This window comes from Sceloporus undulatus, chromosome 2, assembly GCF_019175285.1.
Source record: "Sceloporus undulatus isolate JIND9_A2432 ecotype Alabama chromosome 2, SceUnd_v1.1, whole genome shotgun sequence".
NCBI classification, from domain to species: domain Eukaryota; kingdom Metazoa; phylum Chordata; class Lepidosauria; order Squamata; family Phrynosomatidae; genus Sceloporus; species Sceloporus undulatus.
The window spans coordinates 278,322,120-278,344,042 of NC_056523.1; the positions used below are offsets into that span (position 1 = coordinate 278,322,120).

Below are 21,923 nucleotides of genomic sequence, written 5' to 3' on the forward strand. Positions count from 1 at the left end.
TCTGGACTCCAGCTGCTGCACTTTCTCCTCCAAGAGTGCTACCAACTTGCACTTGAGGCATGTGAAGTTGTCCACTTCTGTAGGCAAGAAGACAAACATTCCACAAGAGTTGCAGGTGACTGCAGCAGATCCCTCGCCGTCCATACTGCAAGGTCTTTAGTAATGACTATAACAGGACTGTGTAGTTTCTCTTTAAAAAATTCTCTGGTAAAAACCAACGTTAAGGCCCCTGATGACTTGGCCTTTTATACCAGTCTGTGGAGGCAAGTTCAGTCTACTGGGAATACTGTACAACTTTAAAGGAATGTCCTGGCTGCTATCTTATACTTAAAGGCAAGGTTCTGTTTCAATATCTGATTCTAACCCAATGCCACTTGAGTAGAGTTGTTGAGTTAAAGAAAATTAAAATTCGCGCGCCGTTAGGTGCCGGATCTGGAAGGTGTTATATAAAGCTAGTCTGCTAGCTCCGCCCCCTTGTGACTCACAGATGTGACTCACAGATGTGACTCACAGAAGCTCCGCCCCTTCAGCAACAAGCACACGGTCTCAATATGGCTGCCCAGCTGCTCCTCTCCTTCTCCTCTCTCTGGCCGGACTGTTTTATTCCTTTGCCATAATGCTTGAATTTGGAATCAATCAGAAATTATATTTCAGTAGCTTCAAGGAAAGACAAAAGCAATGGTTTGCACAATATGTAATTTATTTCTTTGGAATTTACTGTCACAAAATGTTGTTATAACTTCTGAGATGATTTCAAAATGAAACAAGCTTATGCATGGTGAATAGGTTCGTCAGCAACTGCTGATCATGTTCTCTCTGTGGAACCTCCAGGTTTAGATTATGCCAATTAACACCAATTCTTGGGAGCAACTGTTTTACCACGGAAACAGGGTGCTAGGCCTTTGATCTGTCATGACCAGTTTTACCTTTAAAATGTTGGAAGGTCATTGAAATATCTAGAAAAATATAATAATATATAGATAGGATTTTAATTCAGAGCAAAATTGAATTTTATATTGCACTTTTCTTTGGATTTGAAGAATTGCATGTAGAGTTGTGCTTGTGCACCCTGAGTTTCTTATGTTTTGACTGTATAGGGATATAGTCTACAAAAGGAACCCCTGTTGCTTGCAGGAGGAGGGGGAGTGTTTTTGTAATGATGTGTGAAATGCAGCAGAAAGCTCCAGTGGGACTAAATAATGTGGAAATCTCCTGTACAAGCTGATAATAGGAGTTAATTGGTAGTTATTTGGATTCAATCCAGTAAATTGTTTTCTGTGTCTGATGATACATAAACATTGTAATCCATTTTTTACCTAATCCATTACCTAATCTATTATTCTGGAATATTTGTGTTTTTCAGGATGTTTCAGAGTAACTGCAGTGATACCTTGCCCTCAGAGTTTTTAGAGCCAATAGTTTACCAACCATTGTTCTGGATATCTGGCATAATAGAATTTTGCTCTTCTTTATTAAAGTGAGTACCTTTAAGTCAGAATATACATTAAAATTTAAATATAATATATTTCAGTGTTCCATATCAATATCTTTTCTGACAAAGAATTATAATAACTATTCATTTTAAACTGTTTGAAGACATTTTATCACTATAATTTTGTGCAGCAGTCAGTGCAGACTTGACATGTGTTTTTCTATCATGCTGAAGATATCAGGAACATTCCCTTATCCAGACATTTTGTGGAACAATTTTCCGTTGTACTTCTTTTCACTGGGTAACTAATGGTTAGCAGCAGCAGCAACAACAACAACAACAATGTTTATTGATTAGTCAGCTGACCATATCAACAATAAAATAAAATAAAATACAAAATACCAAAATCCATACACAGATAAAACATAATCACTATCCAAAAACTCATAAAAATTAACTAGATAAATTAAAACACATGAAACTTAAATAAATAGTAAATTTGATAAAAAATAGATTGCAAGCTAAAACAGGAGGAGTGAGGTAACAAGTATAAAAAAATTAATTTGGAGTATTTAAATAAGCTCATCACCATGGCAGGAGACTCCGTTTTGTGTGATAAATACATCTCTCAGGTGAGTAGCTTTTGTAATAAATATTACAGTGCAGTGTGCTAAGTGTAAATTCTCCCCAGAAAGGAAATAGGACAGTTTAACAATTGGATCCCAGTGGTCATTTTAACCAAAAATGGTTGTACGTAATGGGATCTCTCCTTGGCATATATAAACAGTCAAACAAGATATGCACCGTGTCCTCTACAACTGGAGCACCACAGATGTTCTTTCGTGGTAGGGTATTTTTTGAAACCATCCTGTTCTTACCATAGGGTTCAGTTGCTCTAGCTCTGGTGAAAGCTGTTCTCTGGCGGTCTGGACCCGCCCCTTTCCCAGGAGGATTGAGGCCAGGGCAGCCATACCGGCAGCCCAGAGGCTCCAATCTGGCACTTCTCCAGGCCATGGAGAAGTGCCAAAATGCCTCTTCCCCATAGCCTGGAAAAGGGGTGTCCTTGGGGCTTCATGCCCCTGGATATCCCAGGAGCCAGAGCCATGGGAGAAAGAAGCCGCTTGGCCCCTTTCTCTCTGGCGTCATTCCCGCAGCCGTTTGGTGACTGTGGGAACGAGGTGCGTGCCCAGAAGGAGCTCCATTTCAAAGCTCCTTCTCATGCCATGCCCAGGCTGCCGTAAGTGGCCTGGGACGGTGCGAAGATGTCATGCACGTGCCACACCATTTGGACGTGGTGTGCGCATGACATCATCATGGTGACCCCCGGCCACCATAATGACGCCCTTGTCACGTGTTAAGGTATTTTTCTAAACCAAATAATGTTTTATTTTTGTCCAACCAATTTAGAGACTTGAAACTGGCCTGCAAGGCTATGTCTGTTTGGGCACTGATATCCAAAATTCTTTATTTTAATGTTTCCTGAGCTGTATGACCAGTGGAAAGTAGATAAGGAGGAGAGAAGCCTAGCTGTTACATTAGTTGGAAAAATTGACATACCCAAAAGTTTGGTCGCCCAATATCTAGCTGTTCTTCTAAGCAATTTAGGGAGTCTCCCTGAGTCCATTTTGAAGATCCTTAGCCAGTAATTAAAGACTTTTATCATAACCTGGCACTAGATAGAATGGGCCCCAAGTTCTGCTCTCACTGCTTTGGCCGGAGTGTTCTTATCTGGTCCAAGTATCCTCCTTAGGAAGCAGCTCTGTGCCTGCTCCAAAAGGGGTACTTTCATATAGGCATGATTTTAGCCTTATAAACTTTTAAGATAGGGGATAAACTAGTGGAATGGTTGTAATTTATCAATTTGTAAAGTACAGTGGAATTAGCTATAGCTCTCTGTTTATTTCTTCTAAGGTGGTTTGTCCATTTCCCTGTATTTGAGAAGGACAACCCTAAATATAAATAGGAGTTAACTTGCTCAATTGGGACTCCCTCCAGGAACCAATAATATTTTTTGTACCTTTTCCCAAATACCACCACCTTAGACTTAAGTTTGTTGATGGCTAAAGAGTTAAGGGAACAGTGGCTAGGTTCTGTAAGAGCCGTCTCAAATCCACCTGCGAGCGAGCAATCAGAACCATGTCATCAGCATAGAGAAGAACATTAAGAAATGTATTGCCTATCTTTGATGTGTGGACTGTTGTTGGTAAAGAAAACCTGGGATGTCATGGACATATAAATTAAATAAAGTAGGGGCCAAAATACATCCCTGTCTAACTCCTTTATGAACATTGACTTTCTTAGACAGCGCACCGCTAGCTCAAATACGCAGTTTAAGGCAGGTATCTGAGTGAAGAGCCTTAAGCAGATAAAGGAGTCTTGGCTCCATATCAAATTCTGCCAGTTTGGAGCAGAGGATATCTCTGTTAATTGTGTCTAGTGCGGAGTACACACCACCAGAAAGAGGCGCCTCCCTGGCGCCTCTCCTTGCTCCACAGGAGTGCCGCAGCAACCAAATTGTGCAGTGCTCCTGTGGAGCAAACAAGGAGCGTCCGGAAGCAACTCCTCTTTGCGGCATTGCTGCAATGCCACAAAGTGTGAGAGGCGTTGCGATGACGCAACAGCTGTGCCGCCCCGTCTGGAAGCGGCGCAGCTGCGACGTCACCGTTACGTGCAATGTCTGGTGGGCGCACCGCAGCTGCGGCGCCCTCATCACGTGCAAGGGCTGCCAGGCATGTGGGCACTCCACCAACCAGGCAACCCTCACATGTGATGAGGACCCTGCAAAGGCCCGTCTGTTCCGGGTCAAATGCTGCTCTGAGATCAATAAACGCTATAATTTTTTTTTTCTTCAGACATATACTTTGTTATAAGATGGTGTAAAGTAAAACAATTCTCCATGGTGCAACTACCTGATCTAAATCCCACTTGTTCTTCTACTAACAAGTTTTTCTCAGCAATCCATTCCTCAATTTTGCCTAATAGGTGTTTTTTTATACATTTTGGCCACAATGTCAATAAGGCTTATGGGTCTCTGGTTTTTAGGGTCTCCTTTGTTCCCTTTTTTATATATGGGAACAATGATGGAAAGTTTCCAACCAGAAGGGAAATGTCCTGTGTTGTTAATAAAGGTGAACAAATCAGCCAGAACAGGAGCCCACCAATCTGTGCAAGTCTTAAAAATTTCTGGTAGAAGTAAATCTTCACCTGGCGCTTTATTTGGTTTCAAGGACTGTATGACATTTTTAGTTTCAACCACTGTAACTGGAGACCACGAAGGGAACTCTACTAAAGATAAGTGGTCATTTGTTGAATCAACTGTAAGTCCTTGATTGGGGTCTCGAAATAGGCTTGAGAAGTCCTCCCAAACTAAGGCTGGAATGGGGGCATCTGGTTAACAGAAACAAGGGCAGGGCTTTTTAAAGCTAGTTTATGAACTCTATTTATTATATAAGGCTGGTGTTAAGATTTTAGCTCAGATAAGGAGAAATTCATATCACAAAGCCTAGTCCTCTTATTGAAGGCAGAGAAATGTGCACAATTTGGGCTAAATCCAATTGCTAAACCAAGCTACTGTAGATCTACTGAATCAATGATGTTCATATAGTGTTGAATAGCCATTCAGCAGATAATTCGGTGGGCCTACTGTAGTTGGGAATAGCAATTGGATTTAGGCCTACAATTGGATTTAGGCCTATCCCTGGGCTGGAATAACCTACCAACAGCAGAGTTATCTTGTGGTACCTTTGAGACTAACTGAAAGAAAGAAGATGGCTATATTGCTTCTAAATACTAACATGGGTATATGTTTGAGTATTGCCAACAGCAGCCCATGTAATGGCAAATTTCTGACTGGACTACTGTAATGTGCTCTACCTGTAGATGTCCTTAAACATGATGTGGAAGCTACAGCTAGTACAAAGCAAAACTTAGTACAGTGGTACCTCGGGTTATGAAATTAATTCGTTCCGCGGCTAATTTCGTAACCCGAAAAACCTTCGTAACCTGAATTGCCATAGGCGCTAATGGAAAAAATAGCTCTCTGCTGCCCTCCGGTGGCGGAAAATAGCGCCGAGGTTTTTTCGTAACCCGAAAAAACCTTCGTAAGCCGAAACAATAAATCCCTATGGGATTTTTTCGTATCCCGAAAAATTCGTAAGCTGGGTAATTCGTATCCCGGGGTACCACTGTAGTGAGATTGCTCATTAGAGTAACATATAGAAACCACTGAACATGATTCTTAAAGGAATTGCACTAACAATCAAATAGACTTCTGATTAGATTTCAAAATGTTAGTGATAACTCTGAAAGCCCTAAAAAGCTTGTGACCTTGGTAACTTGAGGAGCTTCTCTACCTATATACAGTAAATCTGTCTGAGGACAGAGGTCTACTAGGGGATTCTCCTCTGTCTTCCAAAGGAGGAAATGGCCTCCTCTATTGGTATCCAGTTTGTTGAATGACACCCCCTTGTAGGCCTGATTTGGTACAAACATCGGCTTCAATTCTGTTATTGAAACATGGCTTTTTATCATAACCATTGGGGCCCAGTGGATTTCTTACAAAATTTATATTATAATTTTAAATTGTACAATGTTTTCAACTGAAACTGTTTTTACTGGTATGATCGCCTGAAAGCCCATGATCCTATTCCCCACCACCACTCCCTTCTCCTTTTGTGTCGTGTCTTTTAGATTGTAAGCCTGAGGGCAGGGAACCGTCTGACTAAAAAAATTTATGTACAGCGCTGTGTAAACTTACAGCACTTTATAAATAAAGGTTAATAATAATAATAATAATATCGGGCAGGATATCAATATTTTAATTAAGTAATAACAGTAAAATAATATTTATTAACTTCTAATATTTTAGGAGCTAGTATATTAGCTCCTATACTGGCTCCTAAATAATTCAAAATTGTCTTTAGAAAGATAGTAGTTCTGTTAGGTAGTGCTAAAGATTGGGTAGCTATTTGTTACAAAATAAATCATTTTGTTTTAAAAAAAATAATAATTAACTATGGTCATGTTATCTTTTATTCATAAAGTGTGTAATTCTTGGTAATAATGAAACTCAGTGCAAGTATTTTGGAGTTGAGAGAAATGCATGATTTGTTTCTGAAAAAGAAGTAACTTTGACAGTTGGAGAGACAGCATAATTCTACAAATCTTAAACTTTACATTCTTTGGTTCTTTCATATTTTTAGAACATGGAGTGTTTAGAAGCAAGCAAACACATAATTTTCTTGCTGTTTCAGTAAGTGTAATGACAATTTACATATGAGACATATGCTATCATCTGTACTGTCATTTCTCTTCTAATTTTGTACCAAAAGGCCTCCTACGCTTCCCCCATTTTTTTTACAACCTTTTTATGTCCCCACAGCATTTGTATCTTTCTATCACCACCTTGTCCCTTGGTGGTATTTGTAAAAGAGTGCTATAATTTCTCATGCCTTTTAAATAAGTGTACAATATGTGTGTAAATGTTTAGTTTCTGCTATATTAAATTCCTGCGGCTCTGATAATCTTTCATGATTATGTTTCTCACCATCCTGAAACAGTTTTTAATAATGAGTAACAGTGCACTTGAAAGAGTTTGCTAAGACCCAATGTGTTTTGAGTCAGACAACTCTTCTTCAGGGTTACTTAAGGGAATTCAGTTTACTGAAACAAATACAATTTGCTATCACTTTCAAGCCAATTACAGAAACAAGCATGTCTTTAAAATACTAACATTACTTATGAGTCAATACCAGGGAGCAGTATGCCAAAGCCTAAAGAGTTAGACTTAACTAGACAGCATAAAAGCTGTTTTGACATGAGAAAAATTTGTGAAAATATGATCTTAGGTTACTTAAAAAAGCAACTCATGAGCTAAGATAAAATTTAATACAGAATATGTAACATTTTCTGCAAATGCACTCCATCACTTGTAATAGGATACTCATTTAAACATAAATTGAAGAGATTTCCAAACATTATTCTGAGCATCTTGGAGGATGCTCAGCAATATGTCAGTAAATGTATTAACTACACATTTGCGTTGGGCTAATTTTGATCTTCATGGATCCTACATGCCATTATGTTATAGGCAGTTTAATATCCCACCTACAGCAAAACTTCCAACATTATGCAAACTGGTGTCATTTTGTGCAGTGGGGCTTACCTACTCCCCATTGTGAAGTTCTGTTCCCACAAAACCTATACTTGAGAAATGGCTAAGAAGTGAATTTGTAAATTGCCTTCCACAATATTAGGGCCAATGAAAGACTAAAGGATATACACAGGCTAAATGGGAGTAAGTTTTTATTGCTTAGAATTTATCTGTTCAGCAATCTGTTCTCTTAGGTTGCTGAAAGTGATCTGACATGGAAAACGTCATGGCCAACAAAGGATTTGAATATGGGTCTCTTATTACCAATACTATAACTGGTATACTGGTATGTACTTTGATAGTCTGATATTTGTATTTTACCATTGATATGTACCATTGTAATTTGTTGTATTTTATTGTTGTAACCCGCCCGGATTCTTCGTGATTGGGCAGGCTAGAAATAAATCTATTATTATTATTATTATTATTATTATTATTATATGGTCAGTTGACTAATCAATAAACTTGTTGTTGTTGTTGGTATGCCTGGTCTCATGAGAGTTGTATGGGTGGAATTCAAGTCAGTAGAAATGTCTGCAAAAGAAATGAACCTCAAAGAAAATGACTCCAGTTTCTTTTTTTTATTTTATATAAATTTTATTGAATTAAAATATCTTCATTTACAAATATATCATCATCTTAATATCATCAACAATAATCCCATTTTACAGAGAAAAAAGATAAAAATAACCAAAATAGAAAAAAGAGGGGGGGGGGGAAGAAAAAAACTAAAAAAAATTTGTTACTTCCTCCTTCGCTGATCTTCTCCTGTTTTCCCAGTTCTTATTTACTGAACTCTTATATCAATATAGTCCTTTTACCGTTAATCAGAATTTATCTTCTTAACTGTTACACCAACTTTAACATTAACCAGAGTACCCAGCATTTCCACTTATCATTCCAAAGTTAAATATTATTCTATAAATATTCTATAAATATAACCTACTACCACTACCATTTAAGCCAGGGGTAGGCAACCTTTTTGAGCCGGGGGCCAGGTTGCTGTCCCTCAGACAACTGGGGGGGCTGAACTCAAAATGGCACCCGGAGCGGCACGGAAGCTGTGGCAGGGGCAGCAATCGGTGGCAGGACCGGGCTGGGGCCAGTCCCAAGGCCTCGCCGGGCCGGATCTGGCCTGCGGGCCATAGGTTGCCGACTCCTGATTTAAGCTTATATATTATTCAAAACAACTAATGGATATAGATTCAGTAAGTGGATATTAACTACTATCTAAATTTATATTTATATACACAACCTTCCTCCAAACTCATCAAAAACCTTTTCACAAAACTTCTTTCCTTTCCTTTCGCATGTATTCTAACCAGCTTTCCCAATCCTCATTAAATTTTTCTAAAGACTTGTTTTTAATCAGGTATGTTAATTTCTCCATCTCGCACAAATCCATCATTTTCAATTTCCATTCCTCAATTGTTGGGCATTCTTCTTTTTTCCAATACTTTACATATACTGTTCTCGCTATAATTGCAAATAATATAATTTTTTCATTTTTTCTCTCAATTGAGCTGTTGTTCGTCATATTCAGGAGATACATCTTGGGTTTCGGCTCTTCTTTCAAATTAACCACCTTCTTTAATTCTGCATGAATACTGTTCCAAAATTTTTTTGCTTTGGCACAATCCCACCACATATGCATATAATTCCCTATATCTCTTTGACACTTCCAACATGAATGACTCCAGTTTCAAAATAAAAACTTAAAATATTGTAACAATATATGTATTATGTTCTGTAAGTGTTAATTCTATTAATTCTTTAGTTTTAAGGTATATTGTATGTTTCTTATAAAAACCTTTTATGTATAGTGTGCTACATACATACCTTAATACGAATTCTGAAAGGTTTTCTTTTCAGAGATTGCTAATTATTAATTAATATACATTTTCCATTTACAAAGGATCAGGAGTTGGATTGGACAGTACAAAAATAGAAGTGTTGGAGTCAGAGGTTTAGCATACCAGTTCCCTAGCCCTGTTTGTTACATGCAATGTTTCCAGTTAGATGCACATAAGAAATTATCTGATTGCTCTTAGGTTTGTTTTCATCAGCAGGCCAATCTTAGAGATTCTAGTATATGTTGTTTTTATGCATGTCACGTCTCCCAGTGATCGTGGGCTGTCCCCTCTCTGTTCTGTACTCATACGAATAATATAGTTGCAGTTATGGTTATTACTTGATGCATCTTACAAAAGTGGATTCTAATTCATGAAAGCTTATGGCATGATAAATATGCTGATCTTTATGGTCATACAGGACTCTGTTGTTCATATTTTTCGATCTATATATTTTTTAAAATAATAGCTGGCTTCAAAGTGTGTTCATGTTCATTTAGTGACTAAGTGCCTTGTCTTTCATGTATGGATTAAAGGAGCCAAATTCCTGACTTTAGCTATACCACAGGAATTGCTTTGTTAGTAATTTCCCTCTACTTCCCAGTGCAGCTCAGTGGTACAATGTAAAATTATCCATGCCTTACTGGGGGAAAAATGTGAAGAAAGAGATGAAGTTACCAGTAGCCACTGTGCTGTTTGTGGTGTGCTATGAACTGACCTCAAGTTATAATATTTTTTGTGGGTAGATGAAAACAATAGCTTTTTTTTCATTGCAGAACTGAGCATTTACATGTGCCATGTTTTATATATAGTTCACCTTTTGCCTCTTCATGTGGCTAGCCTTGTGTTCACAGCTACATAAGCTTGGAGGATGAGAGAACATATGCTTCTCCATATGTCCAATATAAAACTTTTCAGTACATTTACCAGTGTTAGCATAGTGGCTGCAGGGAACGTCTGTAGTATTCAATTTTCCCTCTGAGTAAATCACATCACTGTACATTTCAATTTGCACGATGCTTTAAGAGCCAAGAATTGGTGAATTCTAGAAGGCAATAACATTCCATCTGGTCAATGATAGCTGAGCTTTTTCTCTAACCAAGTATTCCATCAACTGTGTTAGATACTACTTTAAATATGATTGTTAAAGACCTAACTCTCCAAAGGCCATGTTTTTCTCAGATTTAGAGACTGAATAGAAATGTTGCTTCTAAATTGTACAGTGTTAAATATTCAGTCACTATTCATTTCCTGACTTTCCAAATGACTACAAATATGCAAAGGTTATATAGCAGAAAAATGGAGCAAAGGAATGGGCTGTCTAACAATTAGGCTTTGTACTCAGTATGGGTTGCAGTATTATTGGTGTGTAATACAGAGAGACATATTGAAGATGTTCTGTGTCTCAGCATGGAACAATAAGCTCAGTGGTCACTGATACTAGTTTATATTTATGTAGCAGTTGCTCTCCAACCAAGGAATAGCAGCATTTAACTAAGGCTTAAAAATTACTACTTCGATAGCCCTGCCCTGCCTATTTCCCCCTCTCTCCTTTGGTCTGCAAGAAAAATTTGACCAAAAGAAAAATCTACAGTGGTACCCCGGGATACGAATTACCCAGCTTACGAATTTTTCGGGATACGAAAAAATCCCATAGGGATTTATTGTTTCGGCTTACGAAGGTTTTTTCGGGTTACGAAAAAACCTCGGCGCTATTTTCGCCACCGGAGGGCAGCAGAGAGCTATTTTTTCCATTAGCGCCTATGGCAATTCGGCTTACGAAGGTTTTTCGGGTTACGAAATTAGCCGCGGAACGAATTAATTTCGTAACCCGAGGTACCACTGTATAGCGAAATTCACCTATATAAGCCTCATTGGGCTAATGATTTTAGATTGTAAGCCTGGGGGCAGGGAACTGTCTAATTAAATAAAATAATTGTAAGCCCCTGAAGAGCGGGGTATAAATACCATAATAAATAAATAAAAATGACAGTTTATCTAATTTCAGCAATGGGAAGAATTTTCCAGTAGAATGTGGCTCCACATAATATATGTTGCAGTAAAGATAGACTATTCTTGAATATTCTCCATGATAAACTAATTGTCCAAACATATTTGGCAATATTGCACAGTAATTTTTTGCTAAATAGTAGTACATTTTCCAGTGCTGACCTTAACTACAATGGACTTTGCTGTTTGTATCCGTTTATAAGACTGTAGCTGTTTATAAGACTTTATAAGTGTTTATAAGTCTTATAAATGTGATTTAATTACAGTATGACTTCACTTCATAGATCCAATTTCAAATATTTTATAACATCATTCTAAACAATTAAATGTAATACTGAAGTAAAATATAATGCCTCAGATTTATTCAGGCATTAAAAATAATTTTTGCCTCATGAAACAAGAGCATACATGGTCCCAATGAAAGAGATAAGTGAGGTTACTTTGTATCAGTTATAAATTTGGCAGTCTACCAAATGTTAATTTGCTTTTAGCTAGTTGAGATTAAACATAATTCCTTCCCTCAGCAGCCTTAAAGTAAGCAACCATGAAAGCATTTCCAGAGGACTCTGGAAGGAATTGACATTTAAAAGAGTTAGCATTACATTTGCACTTTAAGGCTATTAATTTCATAGATAAATTAAGTACATTATTCTATCTTTATCTCACATTTTGAAAGGACTCCACCAGCTAAAGAAATGGCAGCTCAGGGTCAACTGAAACTGCTCTTATCCCAACCATATTGTAATTGGAACCTACTTTTGGAAACATTGCTACATCATGATTGTCTCTTGCTGAAAATTTTACTGAGAAGTTCCAGTAAGTATTGATGATATCTATAGTTGTAATAATATAGCTGTAGAAATACAACTACCTTATTCAGTCTTACCACATTTTTTCACTACTTAAATATTAACAGAAGATACATGGGCATCACATTACACAATTAACATTAGCACATCTACTGTATTAAAGTTGCACTTCATTTTTTGTGAGATTGTTTCACTTGTGAATATGTTCATTTTGATTGTGGATAATGTATTGGTAAAATAGACTAGTATAACCGGTGCCTCTCTCTTGCCCACGTAGCCTGATTAAGAGTTCTCTGCAAACACTTTGCAGCATTTTTGTTGGTCTGAATAAAGGTATTGCTTCTCTGTGGATTTTTTCATGGACCAGTACACCTATCTTTAGTGATATAATCTGTTTTTAAGAAGAAATCAATGGTATATAAATGATGTACTCTTATTCTGACATGAGTGTTTTCAAAACAAATGTATTTCAGATCTGGTGAACATGATCAGAAGTTTTATTCGAGTGCATTCAGATCAAATTCCAAACCATGTCTGAGGCAATATCGATTTACAAACTACATTTTGAAATATTTTGCCAGGTATCTAGACATAGTTTGAAACTGGCTTGCAAACTACAGTTTGTAATAATCACAGTTTGATACTACAGCTTATTTCACAATCATTTGACAAATCACAATTTAAGCCACTTCTCTGCCTCACAAGGCTACTGCACCATGTGGTCATATGGAATACAGCACAATACAGAGTGTTTAAAAATAAAATAAAACAGTGGTTTATCTGTTACACATTTGGAAGCTTATACTATAATATGAGTTTTACATCTGTCATGGTTTGGCCTGATGAATGAACAGAGTGTAATCCTATGGGTAATGTAAAGGCTATGTTTATTCATTAATATTACAGTAATGAACAAGTAATGTGACCCTGAAAAAAATCATTAAAAATCTTTTGTGTGTTAGATTGGAATTTATGTTTAGGTAGTGAATACAATGCTCAGTATATTTATTAAAATGTTACCAACAATAATTTGACTATATATACTGTTTACTATCATTATATTATATTAATAATGTATTTCTATAATTTTTGCTTAGCAATTTCCCCTTGGTTTTATTAGTTCATGTGTGATTTAGTCTGTCATTTCTAAGTGGTCTGACATTTTTCAGAAAAGCAGCACTGCTCAACTTCTCTCATGTTTCTTATTGAATGTTGCAAAGTACTCATTTACCTATTCAATTGCATGTCATCTTTTACAAAGACTGACAAATGTTTGATGAAGATCATATTCTTACACTGCCATTATCCTACATGAAATTTTACTAGCTTGTTCAATTATCACAAGGATGAAGTGACAGAATTTATTAATCTATGACTGACCATTCTACAGAACTTCAGCAAAATGTACAGCAGAGTGTCTTAGTTAATAGTTTTACTGACAAACAGAAGGAAAAGGAGAAGCAGAAATAGAAATAGAAAAGGAAAGTGTTGCCATGCTTGTTTGGTGACACACCTCAAGTCCCCAGGTCTGCACTGCTAGATGTCCCTTTGTTCTTTTAGCAGCAAATGGGCCTTCAAGACTGGCATTTCCCCATCCCAGGACTGGCACAAAGTAAAGCTTCCACATATTTGGATTATAGATCATGGCAGGGTTAGCTTTCTAGAAGTTTCAAGGTGACACTAGTGCTTCCTACTTCTTCCCCCCACCCAAGACTGAAAGCTGCGGAAATTCTCTGCTCTCAGAGAGAAAACGTCTGAACACTTTATCTCATACTAGCTGTATCTCTGTTTGCTGTCATATCTAAGCTCTCCTTACAAGGCACATGAAACTAAAGGTAAGTAGTACCTAAAGCTGTAAACCAGTTAAATGTGGGATTTAAAGCAAGCTATCACATATACATGTAGTTTATTCATGTTATGAATGAAAATTTGAAATAAATTTTGAGGAGAATGGAGAGATGCAACAACATTTTATTACAGGTCTACTTGTGCATGTTTCCATCATTCATTAATATTACTCTCTTTTACTCAGACAATTGAAAGATGCTTTCTTTCTTTCTTTCTTCCTTCCTTCCTTTTCCCCTCAAGAATCTGAATTGCCCGAAGGTGGAGAGCAGAAGACTTGTGTAGACATAAATTATAGCAAAAAACCTAGTTTAACTGAAGCAATCTTTACAGTCCTATCCTACTGTACCTTATCTCCGAAATCTCTTGGTAGTGTTCTTCAGAACTTCATGGAAAAAGAACAGATGTGGGAATATTTGTGCAATATATCAGGTATGGAAAAAAATGTGACAAAATTTATTCTGTGTATGAAATGTTTAATTTCATTAATTTTTCAGAGCTTTGGAATATATTGCTAATTAATTACTTGATTTAGTTATCAACTCATTCGTCTTTCCTACCTATGTGGCTTACCTCACTAGATTGTCTGATCAACACTTAGGGGTGAAACAGACTGCCCAAAAAGGTAGATTGGGACCGCCCTGGAATTGCTCACCCCGGAGCTGGCCCAATTAAGAGCTGAAAAGATCTGCTTCTTTTGGGGCCAGTAAAGGTGTGCTTTAGGCGGCCGCAACACAACCCCAGGGCAGCTTTCATATACTCCATGTTGTGAAAACACCATGCCACTGAAACAGCTTAACCAGTCTGTGTCTGGTTGGCTGGGCATCTTCTGGGTGTGTTTGGGGCATGAGTCATCACAGTGCCACATCCCCAAGCCACCCGGAAGCTGACTTTTCCAGGCCATCTGTTCACCCCTTAGATAATCTTATGCTTTAAAAAGTTAATTCATTTTTTTGAATGTTGAAATTAGAATGGGTGGCTCATCCTCTGGCAGATTCAGTAAAAAGAAGGCCTAAAGAGAGGAAGGATTAGGACTGGAAGAAATGCATGACATGGAGCTTTTGCTTATCAGCATAAACCAACAAAAGTTGGGAAACAATTGAAGTGGTAGTACTGGGGATGATTTGAACAAGAATGTGGAGAAAGAAAACAGTGAATTCTGGTACTGAATGAAATGGAGTGGGGCAGGGACTGATTGTCTTCTTACCCTTCAAGAAGCCATGGTCCTTACAGGACACCAGTCCCTTTCGGCCTGAAAGGTTGGCACTCTACCCCATCTATTACTCTGTATGTCTTTCCAAGCACTGTGGTATTCTCCTCTACCCATTTTATTCAGGTTTCTAATGTATATTATTATGTATTGTACAATCTTTATGGAATTGTAAGGTTGGACCAGATGACAAGGGCCACGTAGTCCAATCCTGTGCCATGTAGGAATGCACAATCCACAGATGGCCAATCCATCCAACTTTTATTTCATATACAATATTGTATAATATTGTTCCATATACAATCTTGTACTGTACATTGTAATTTGGGGTGGACTGTAGTTTACCTACATAAATCCATGCCCTCTCCATTTCTACTTTGAAAGCCAATCTTATTGAATGTCTTTGTAATCCTTTAGTGTTACTATTGCTCACATATTGCTACATACTTGAATGACTGAGTGAAAAGATTTCTTTTTAGCTATATGATTCTTTTGCCATCGTATTAATAGCTTCAGCCTTATGGAACTCTCTTGGTTTTCCCATTTTTGCTTTTCCCACTCTGTTCTTTTCCCACCCCTCCTATTCTACTTTTGATCCATTCCTTTCTTAAGTAGTTCACTGAGTAGTTTGGAAAGGCTGGTCTTGGAGTCAAAAGATACAGATAGCTAAATTCACATAATCCCATCCCTCCATTTGTCTTTTTTTTATTTAAAAAAGGCACTTCAAAAGTAAGTACCATTGAATTACAGTAAATGGCCAATACTTGGGCTATACCATTAATCTTTGTATGTCATGTTCTTTATAAGCTATGGCAAAACAGAGATCATGCAGTTTTTGAATTGGGAAGAATTTTTTTTTCTGCATATGCTTAGGGGTGCTCAAAACATTTCTGATTAAAATTCACTAACTAATATTTCTGTCCAGCCAATTGTTACTACATTTGCAGTGATGCAATATTCTGTAGCTGCAATGAACACATCATTATTTGCTAACATTTAAAATCCCTCTTTATTAATCTTTAATAAACAAGATGTTTGAAGGGCAAGTGAACTGTGTACATGTTGCCAAGTGTGGGAGAAAAAAGAAGTGAGCTAAAGATCAGTGACAAAATGGATTTTTAAGGGAACTTTAAGATGAGATCCTGTGATTTAGGAAATGCTAGTCGTTGCCTGCCTGAACTCCACCAGATATCACTTGTATCAAAGGCTTTGTAGTCCATCTGGAAGGAAGATTCTGTGTTGGAGAAAGGCAGCTTTAAGAGGATAAAGAAAGCAGTTCTGAAGGTGCCAGTAACAAAAAGTGCCCTTGGTGTCAATGGTGATAACCTCCTTGTTTTTCTCTGTAAATTCCATGTGCTTTCAAATAGGTGATTTAAACAACAAGTCAACTAACGGTAACTTGACCAGTTTGAATTATTAGTATTGGTGGTAATGAATTAATTTCTCAATTTCTAATATTTAACCATATCAAATTAATTTTCAAATTATAGTACTAGTTCTGTGTTTAACATTATGTGTAGTTTGACGTCAGGTGCCCCATTCATACAGTTTAGAATTGAAATTTTCTATCACAACAGAGACACAATCCAGTCTGCCACTAATATAGTGCCTGTTCCAAAGATACAATATAACAAATCCCTTTTTTGCCCTCTATTCACATACAGGAGGTGTGGAAATTATTTGACCCTCCAAATGTTGCTGGATGGCAACGTCCTGCATCACTGACTGCTGGCTACAGCTTCTGGAACTTGTAGTCCATCAGCGGGGGCACATTATTTGCATCCCTACACTACAATATGCATAGAGATATATGTATTATATCATCGGTGTGCTCTGGTACAATGTGTGCATGGGCCATTTCAGGTGGGAGAGGAGACATGCTATCTCTTATATCTCCATCCAGCTTTCCTTCTCTTGGTCAAAGTTCATAGCACACTAAGTACTAAGTGGAGTGAACTAAGTACCAGCAGTGTTCCTTCCTCCCACCCACAAATCTACAGTTATATATCTTCTTTTAGAACTCTTTCTTTCTGACAGATTCTTACCAGATACCATAAGAAAATGATGATGAGTATAATCTTGTCAATTTCCCCCCAAAAATGTTTCCAAAATATATACCATTTATCTTAAGATTCATAGATCAAAAACAATCATAGGATTTTTTTTTAAAGAGGAAAAAGAGAGTTAAGCTATTGAGTTTCAGAGAATTAAGGTATTGGGTCAACTTCTAATATAAAAAAGGATGACAAAAATTACTAAAATTATGAAAGTACTTCATTTAGTTTTATAATATTGTCATTGAGAAGCCCATGTTACTTTGGATTCCTACTGTTATAAGTCTCAAACACTGAAAAAGTATAGAAAACATTTTTAAAATGCTATTTAAAATTGTGCAGGTGAATTAACATATCTTAATGTTTGATGATGAACATAATCATGAAGATGGTGACAATGAGAATTCTGTCTCCATAGTTTCTAGTTGTGCTGAATCAGAACCAGAAGTTATCAGATGCTTGAAACTGACTTTGATTAATTCAGTAAAGGGCATAGTGAAGCAGATAATTTCTTTGATGCATTCTTGGGAAGCAACAGAGAACTATGGAACTTATCAGCACAAACAAATTGTTCCTGAAAGTTTGCTGAAGACTGTTCCAAAGGAATGGAATTACACACCTAGAGAAATGAAGAGAAAAGAATCTGGAAAATGTAGGTATTTGTATATATCCTTGTCAAAATAATGATTTCCCCTTTTAAAATAAAAACTAATAATTGGTATGTCTTATTAATAAACATGATAGCAACACAGTTTCTGATATTTTTAGAAGATTGTAATGGAGCTGTTGGTATATTTTAGCGCAGGGCTGCCATCATTGTTGTCTTAGGAAGCTATTAAGCAGTGTCTCTAACTATAATGGGTATAGAGTGACTTCTGGTAAAACTACCTCTGAGTATTCCTTGCCTAAGAACACCCTATGAAATACGTGTGTATGTGTGTGTGTGCCTTAAGTCAAGATGTGCATAAAGGCACAAACACTGGCCTGTTACAGACAGCCAAAATAAAGCTACTTCGAGTCACAGTGGAGGTATGGTGTTTCAATGATGCATGCATCCTAAGAGTCCAGAAGTTGCACCAAAGCCACGCTCCAGCCCTAAGGACTGGAGCGTGGCTTTGGTGTGGCTTCTGGACTCTTAGGATGCATGCATCATTGAAACACCATACCTCCACTGTGACTCGAAGCAGCTTTATTTTGGCTGTCTGTAACAGGCCACAGAGACTAGTAAAGCAAGGTGTCTTTGACTTAAAAAGAGTAGAGTAGCATGGATCTCTGCACAACACAGACTCTGGTGCAAAATGTGCCCTGGTCCCACATTTGTTGTATGTGGAATGCAGGGCATCCTGTTTCAAGGTTGGAAAACTGTTTTGTTTTTTTCCTCTCTAAAGGATAGCTTTTCCTAAGTGCACCACTTTTTTTTCTCCACAGGAGTGAATCACAACTATTGAATGACTGTCACTCCCTTAAAGGAGTGAAGTATAGGGGTGTAATCAGGGATACTTTTGTGATAATTTAAAGCATTGGTCATAGGCCAACACTAGCATTCACTAAACGTTAGACACTGATAATAATTTACAAAGTTTTCTAGACTATCCTGACAACAGCATGACAAGTACATCTGTGCTGTATGTAGGAAGAGAATGTGCTGTTAATGAGAAGGTATTTTCCTCATCCTGTGATATTTATTTATTTATTCCTCTTCCAAAGACAGGATTCAAGGTGGCTAACACTAATAATTGAATTAAAAGTAAAGTTTTTAACTATTCAAAACACTTCTTTAAAAAAATGATTTAAAAAATCATTAAAAAATACAGCACCTTGTTGGTGGCAAGCCCTATTCTCAGCAGCTATTGATTTGCCAAAGCGTGTCAACCTTTTTTTTTTTAAGTATTTACTTGCCAGTAGAAAGAAAACAGAGAGTGGAGGAGCCTAGGCTCCTGTTGATTGAGGCTTCAGAGGGACCATCACTGCTTCAACCACAGTATGCCCTCAAATGTATATTGTGGCTAAGGTGTACTAGTAGGTTGATGCTTCGGCCACTGTGGGGCTCCTACTTTAGGGTCCTGATATTCACTGCCTTCATTGCTTACACTTTTATTCAGGCGGGTTACAGACCGCCGAAAAGCGGCACTCTGCCACCGCCGCTGGCGGTTGCTGCATCCGGGAACCACAGCAACCAAACCGCACGGTTCCTGGATGCAGCGAAGAAGCGCCAAAATGGCGCTTCTTCTTGCGCCCTGGATGGGACGCCACAAGGCGCTACTCGTGCACTCGCAGCATCACATCCGGGGCGCGACGTGCAGACACTATGCGTCCGATACGTCACGGCACCCGTGTGTATAGGGCGCCGCCATTATTACACCCCCATCACGTGCTAAGGGTGAGGCCGGTATGGACGCTAGGTCCTCGGCCAACCCCTAGCATGTGACGGGGGTGCCGCAAAGGCCCGTTTGTAAAGGGCCTCAGTTACATCGGCAATTTTGAGTCTGTGAACATCACTCCTTCTAGGCCATGTGTGCATGTATGTTTGTGGTATACTGGAAGTACAATAAAACCAAGAGAATGCAGTGAACATGCTTGTGTATATGTGAAAACAGAGGAGTACTTTATTAGCAGTATCAATTATTTTGTAAATACTTTATTGCATGTATTTTAAAATGTTAGAGAATCAACTTATGCATATATCATATCGAGACTGTAACATTTTAATGTAGTTTGTCCTAGAATTTTAATATGGATGTGTATAATTTGCTGTCTTCCATTTGTTGTTTTTAATTCTTTTTTCCTAATTAGTACTTAAATTATTATTATTATTATTATTATTATTATTATGTCTATACAACTACTTGTTTAATAGGTTAGACAGAGAGATTACGCTGGATAAGTCATTACTTGGTGAGATTCACAGATCTGTAAGTCTTTATATCCATATCTTCCCAATCTAAATCAAGTAATCTGTCCACTTCCATAAAACAATTATATCCTGGATCATACATAATTGTTTGCTACCACTTGTTGGTCCATGATGAAAGAACAATTTTGCCCTCCCGTCCACAGTTCTAGTGTAAATTGGATGTAACACTGTCTCATCATGGGAAGAGTCTGTTCATGGGAGTTTTCCTCTCAGGAAAGAATGGGAAGATATGGTAATGGGAACCTTGTGATCAGTTTGTACATGCAGAGCAAGTACTTCACTGGTTTTATCTGCAAAACTGCAGCAACAGACAGGTGCAGCAGGGCTATGCGTCTCAGCCACTTTTAACATTTAGACATCAGCATCCAATACTGATAACTGTCTCGTAAAGCATTCTTCAATGTTTATCACATTTTTTTCCCACTTTTTTTTAAAGGTTTCACAAGGCTTGCTGCTCATGCAGTATCCATTGTAATCAGCAAGTTACCCACAGTGATTGGATGTTTACCTCCCCCGATTAAGTATTTCTTTTTTCTTTCTGAGAAAAAAATGTCAAAGAACTTTATTGAATCCAAAAAGGCTGGTCTTCTTGTCTGGATGTTGATTGTAATCATCTGTCGGATATTTGAGGATGGAAATACCACAGAGCTTTTAATGGGTACAACTCTTAACAGATGGAGCAAAGAAAAGCTCAACTTAGTTCGTATATGTTTGGAAAGCATTATAGGAAAAAAGAAAAGTAGCCCTAAACAAGTGACACACAAGATTATACAGAGTATTGAACAACAAAGACCAAACTGGATTGAAAACCAGTTACTAAAGGCAAGAAAACTGAGTATAGACTGGTAAGGAAAAATGACATTATGTGCTTTGCTTTGCTTTTTTGCAGTCATCACTTCTGTATACAGCATGCTTTAGAATAAAACATTTTGTAGTAAAAATGTTTACTGTAGCAAATACTGTATTCCCACAGGGCTCTGCTTAGTAGCATTAACAGAAAACAAGAAAAAATACTCTTTTCTCTGTGCATCTAACTGTCACTACTATATTCTGCCAATGGATTTTGATATGGAGATTAAATTAAAAAGAAAACAGTCCATACAGAGGGTTTTCTCTGATTAGAAACAAATGAGCACTTGTAATTTCATAAAATAACAGCATATCCAGAGGGAAATTGGGGCATTTCAGAATTGCCAAGAAAAGCATTTTGCTGTTTTCTTTGTGAGAAAAACACACACCTTTCCAGATTTTACATTAAGCTCCCAGTTTTTGGAAGATTTCACAAACAGTTGACTGAAAGGAAATGTTTTGTAGCTTTCAGAATTATGAGGATTTTAAAATTGGTAGCATGTAGGATAATTTACTATTATATTCTTGCTAGTTACAATTATTTATATAGCTTGTTGAATAAATGGTAACAGCAGAAGTTTCTGCCTATTTCATTCCTACTTCATAAAGGCAAACTCATTAATTTTTTGATACTTATAATCTGTACAGGAAGAGTAGTACTACAAGATTGGGTCATCCATGTAAATGAAAATGCATTAATTCAGTACATTGACTTCTGCTATTTTACTGCTGGAGTATTTGGTTGGCAGGAACTGCATTAAGCTGAAATAGTATCACACAAACGCTCATTGACATTGAC

General features: G+C 37.4%; 1 protein-coding gene across 4 annotated transcripts in view; it reads left to right on the plus strand.

Annotated features, from left to right (window-relative positions):
• The window catches only part of KIAA0825 (KIAA0825 ortholog), a 250,061-nt gene that overhangs the window by 98,266 nt on the left and 129,872 nt on the right, over window positions 1-21,923 (plus strand). For 3 of the 4 annotated variants that reach the window (XM_042449195.1, XM_042449196.1, XM_042449198.1), the window contains exons 12-16: window positions 1,364-1,477; window positions 12,120-12,259; window positions 14,341-14,529; window positions 17,780-18,013; window positions 20,712-21,120. In XM_042449195.1, the coding sequence (XP_042305129.1) occupies window positions 1,364-1,477; window positions 12,120-12,259; window positions 14,341-14,529; window positions 17,780-18,013; window positions 20,712-21,120 (1,086 nt within the window). The remainder of the gene's footprint in view (window positions 1-1,363; window positions 1,478-12,119; window positions 12,260-14,340; window positions 14,530-17,779; window positions 18,014-20,711; window positions 21,121-21,923) is intronic. The other variant, XM_042449197.1, reaches the window with a different exon arrangement.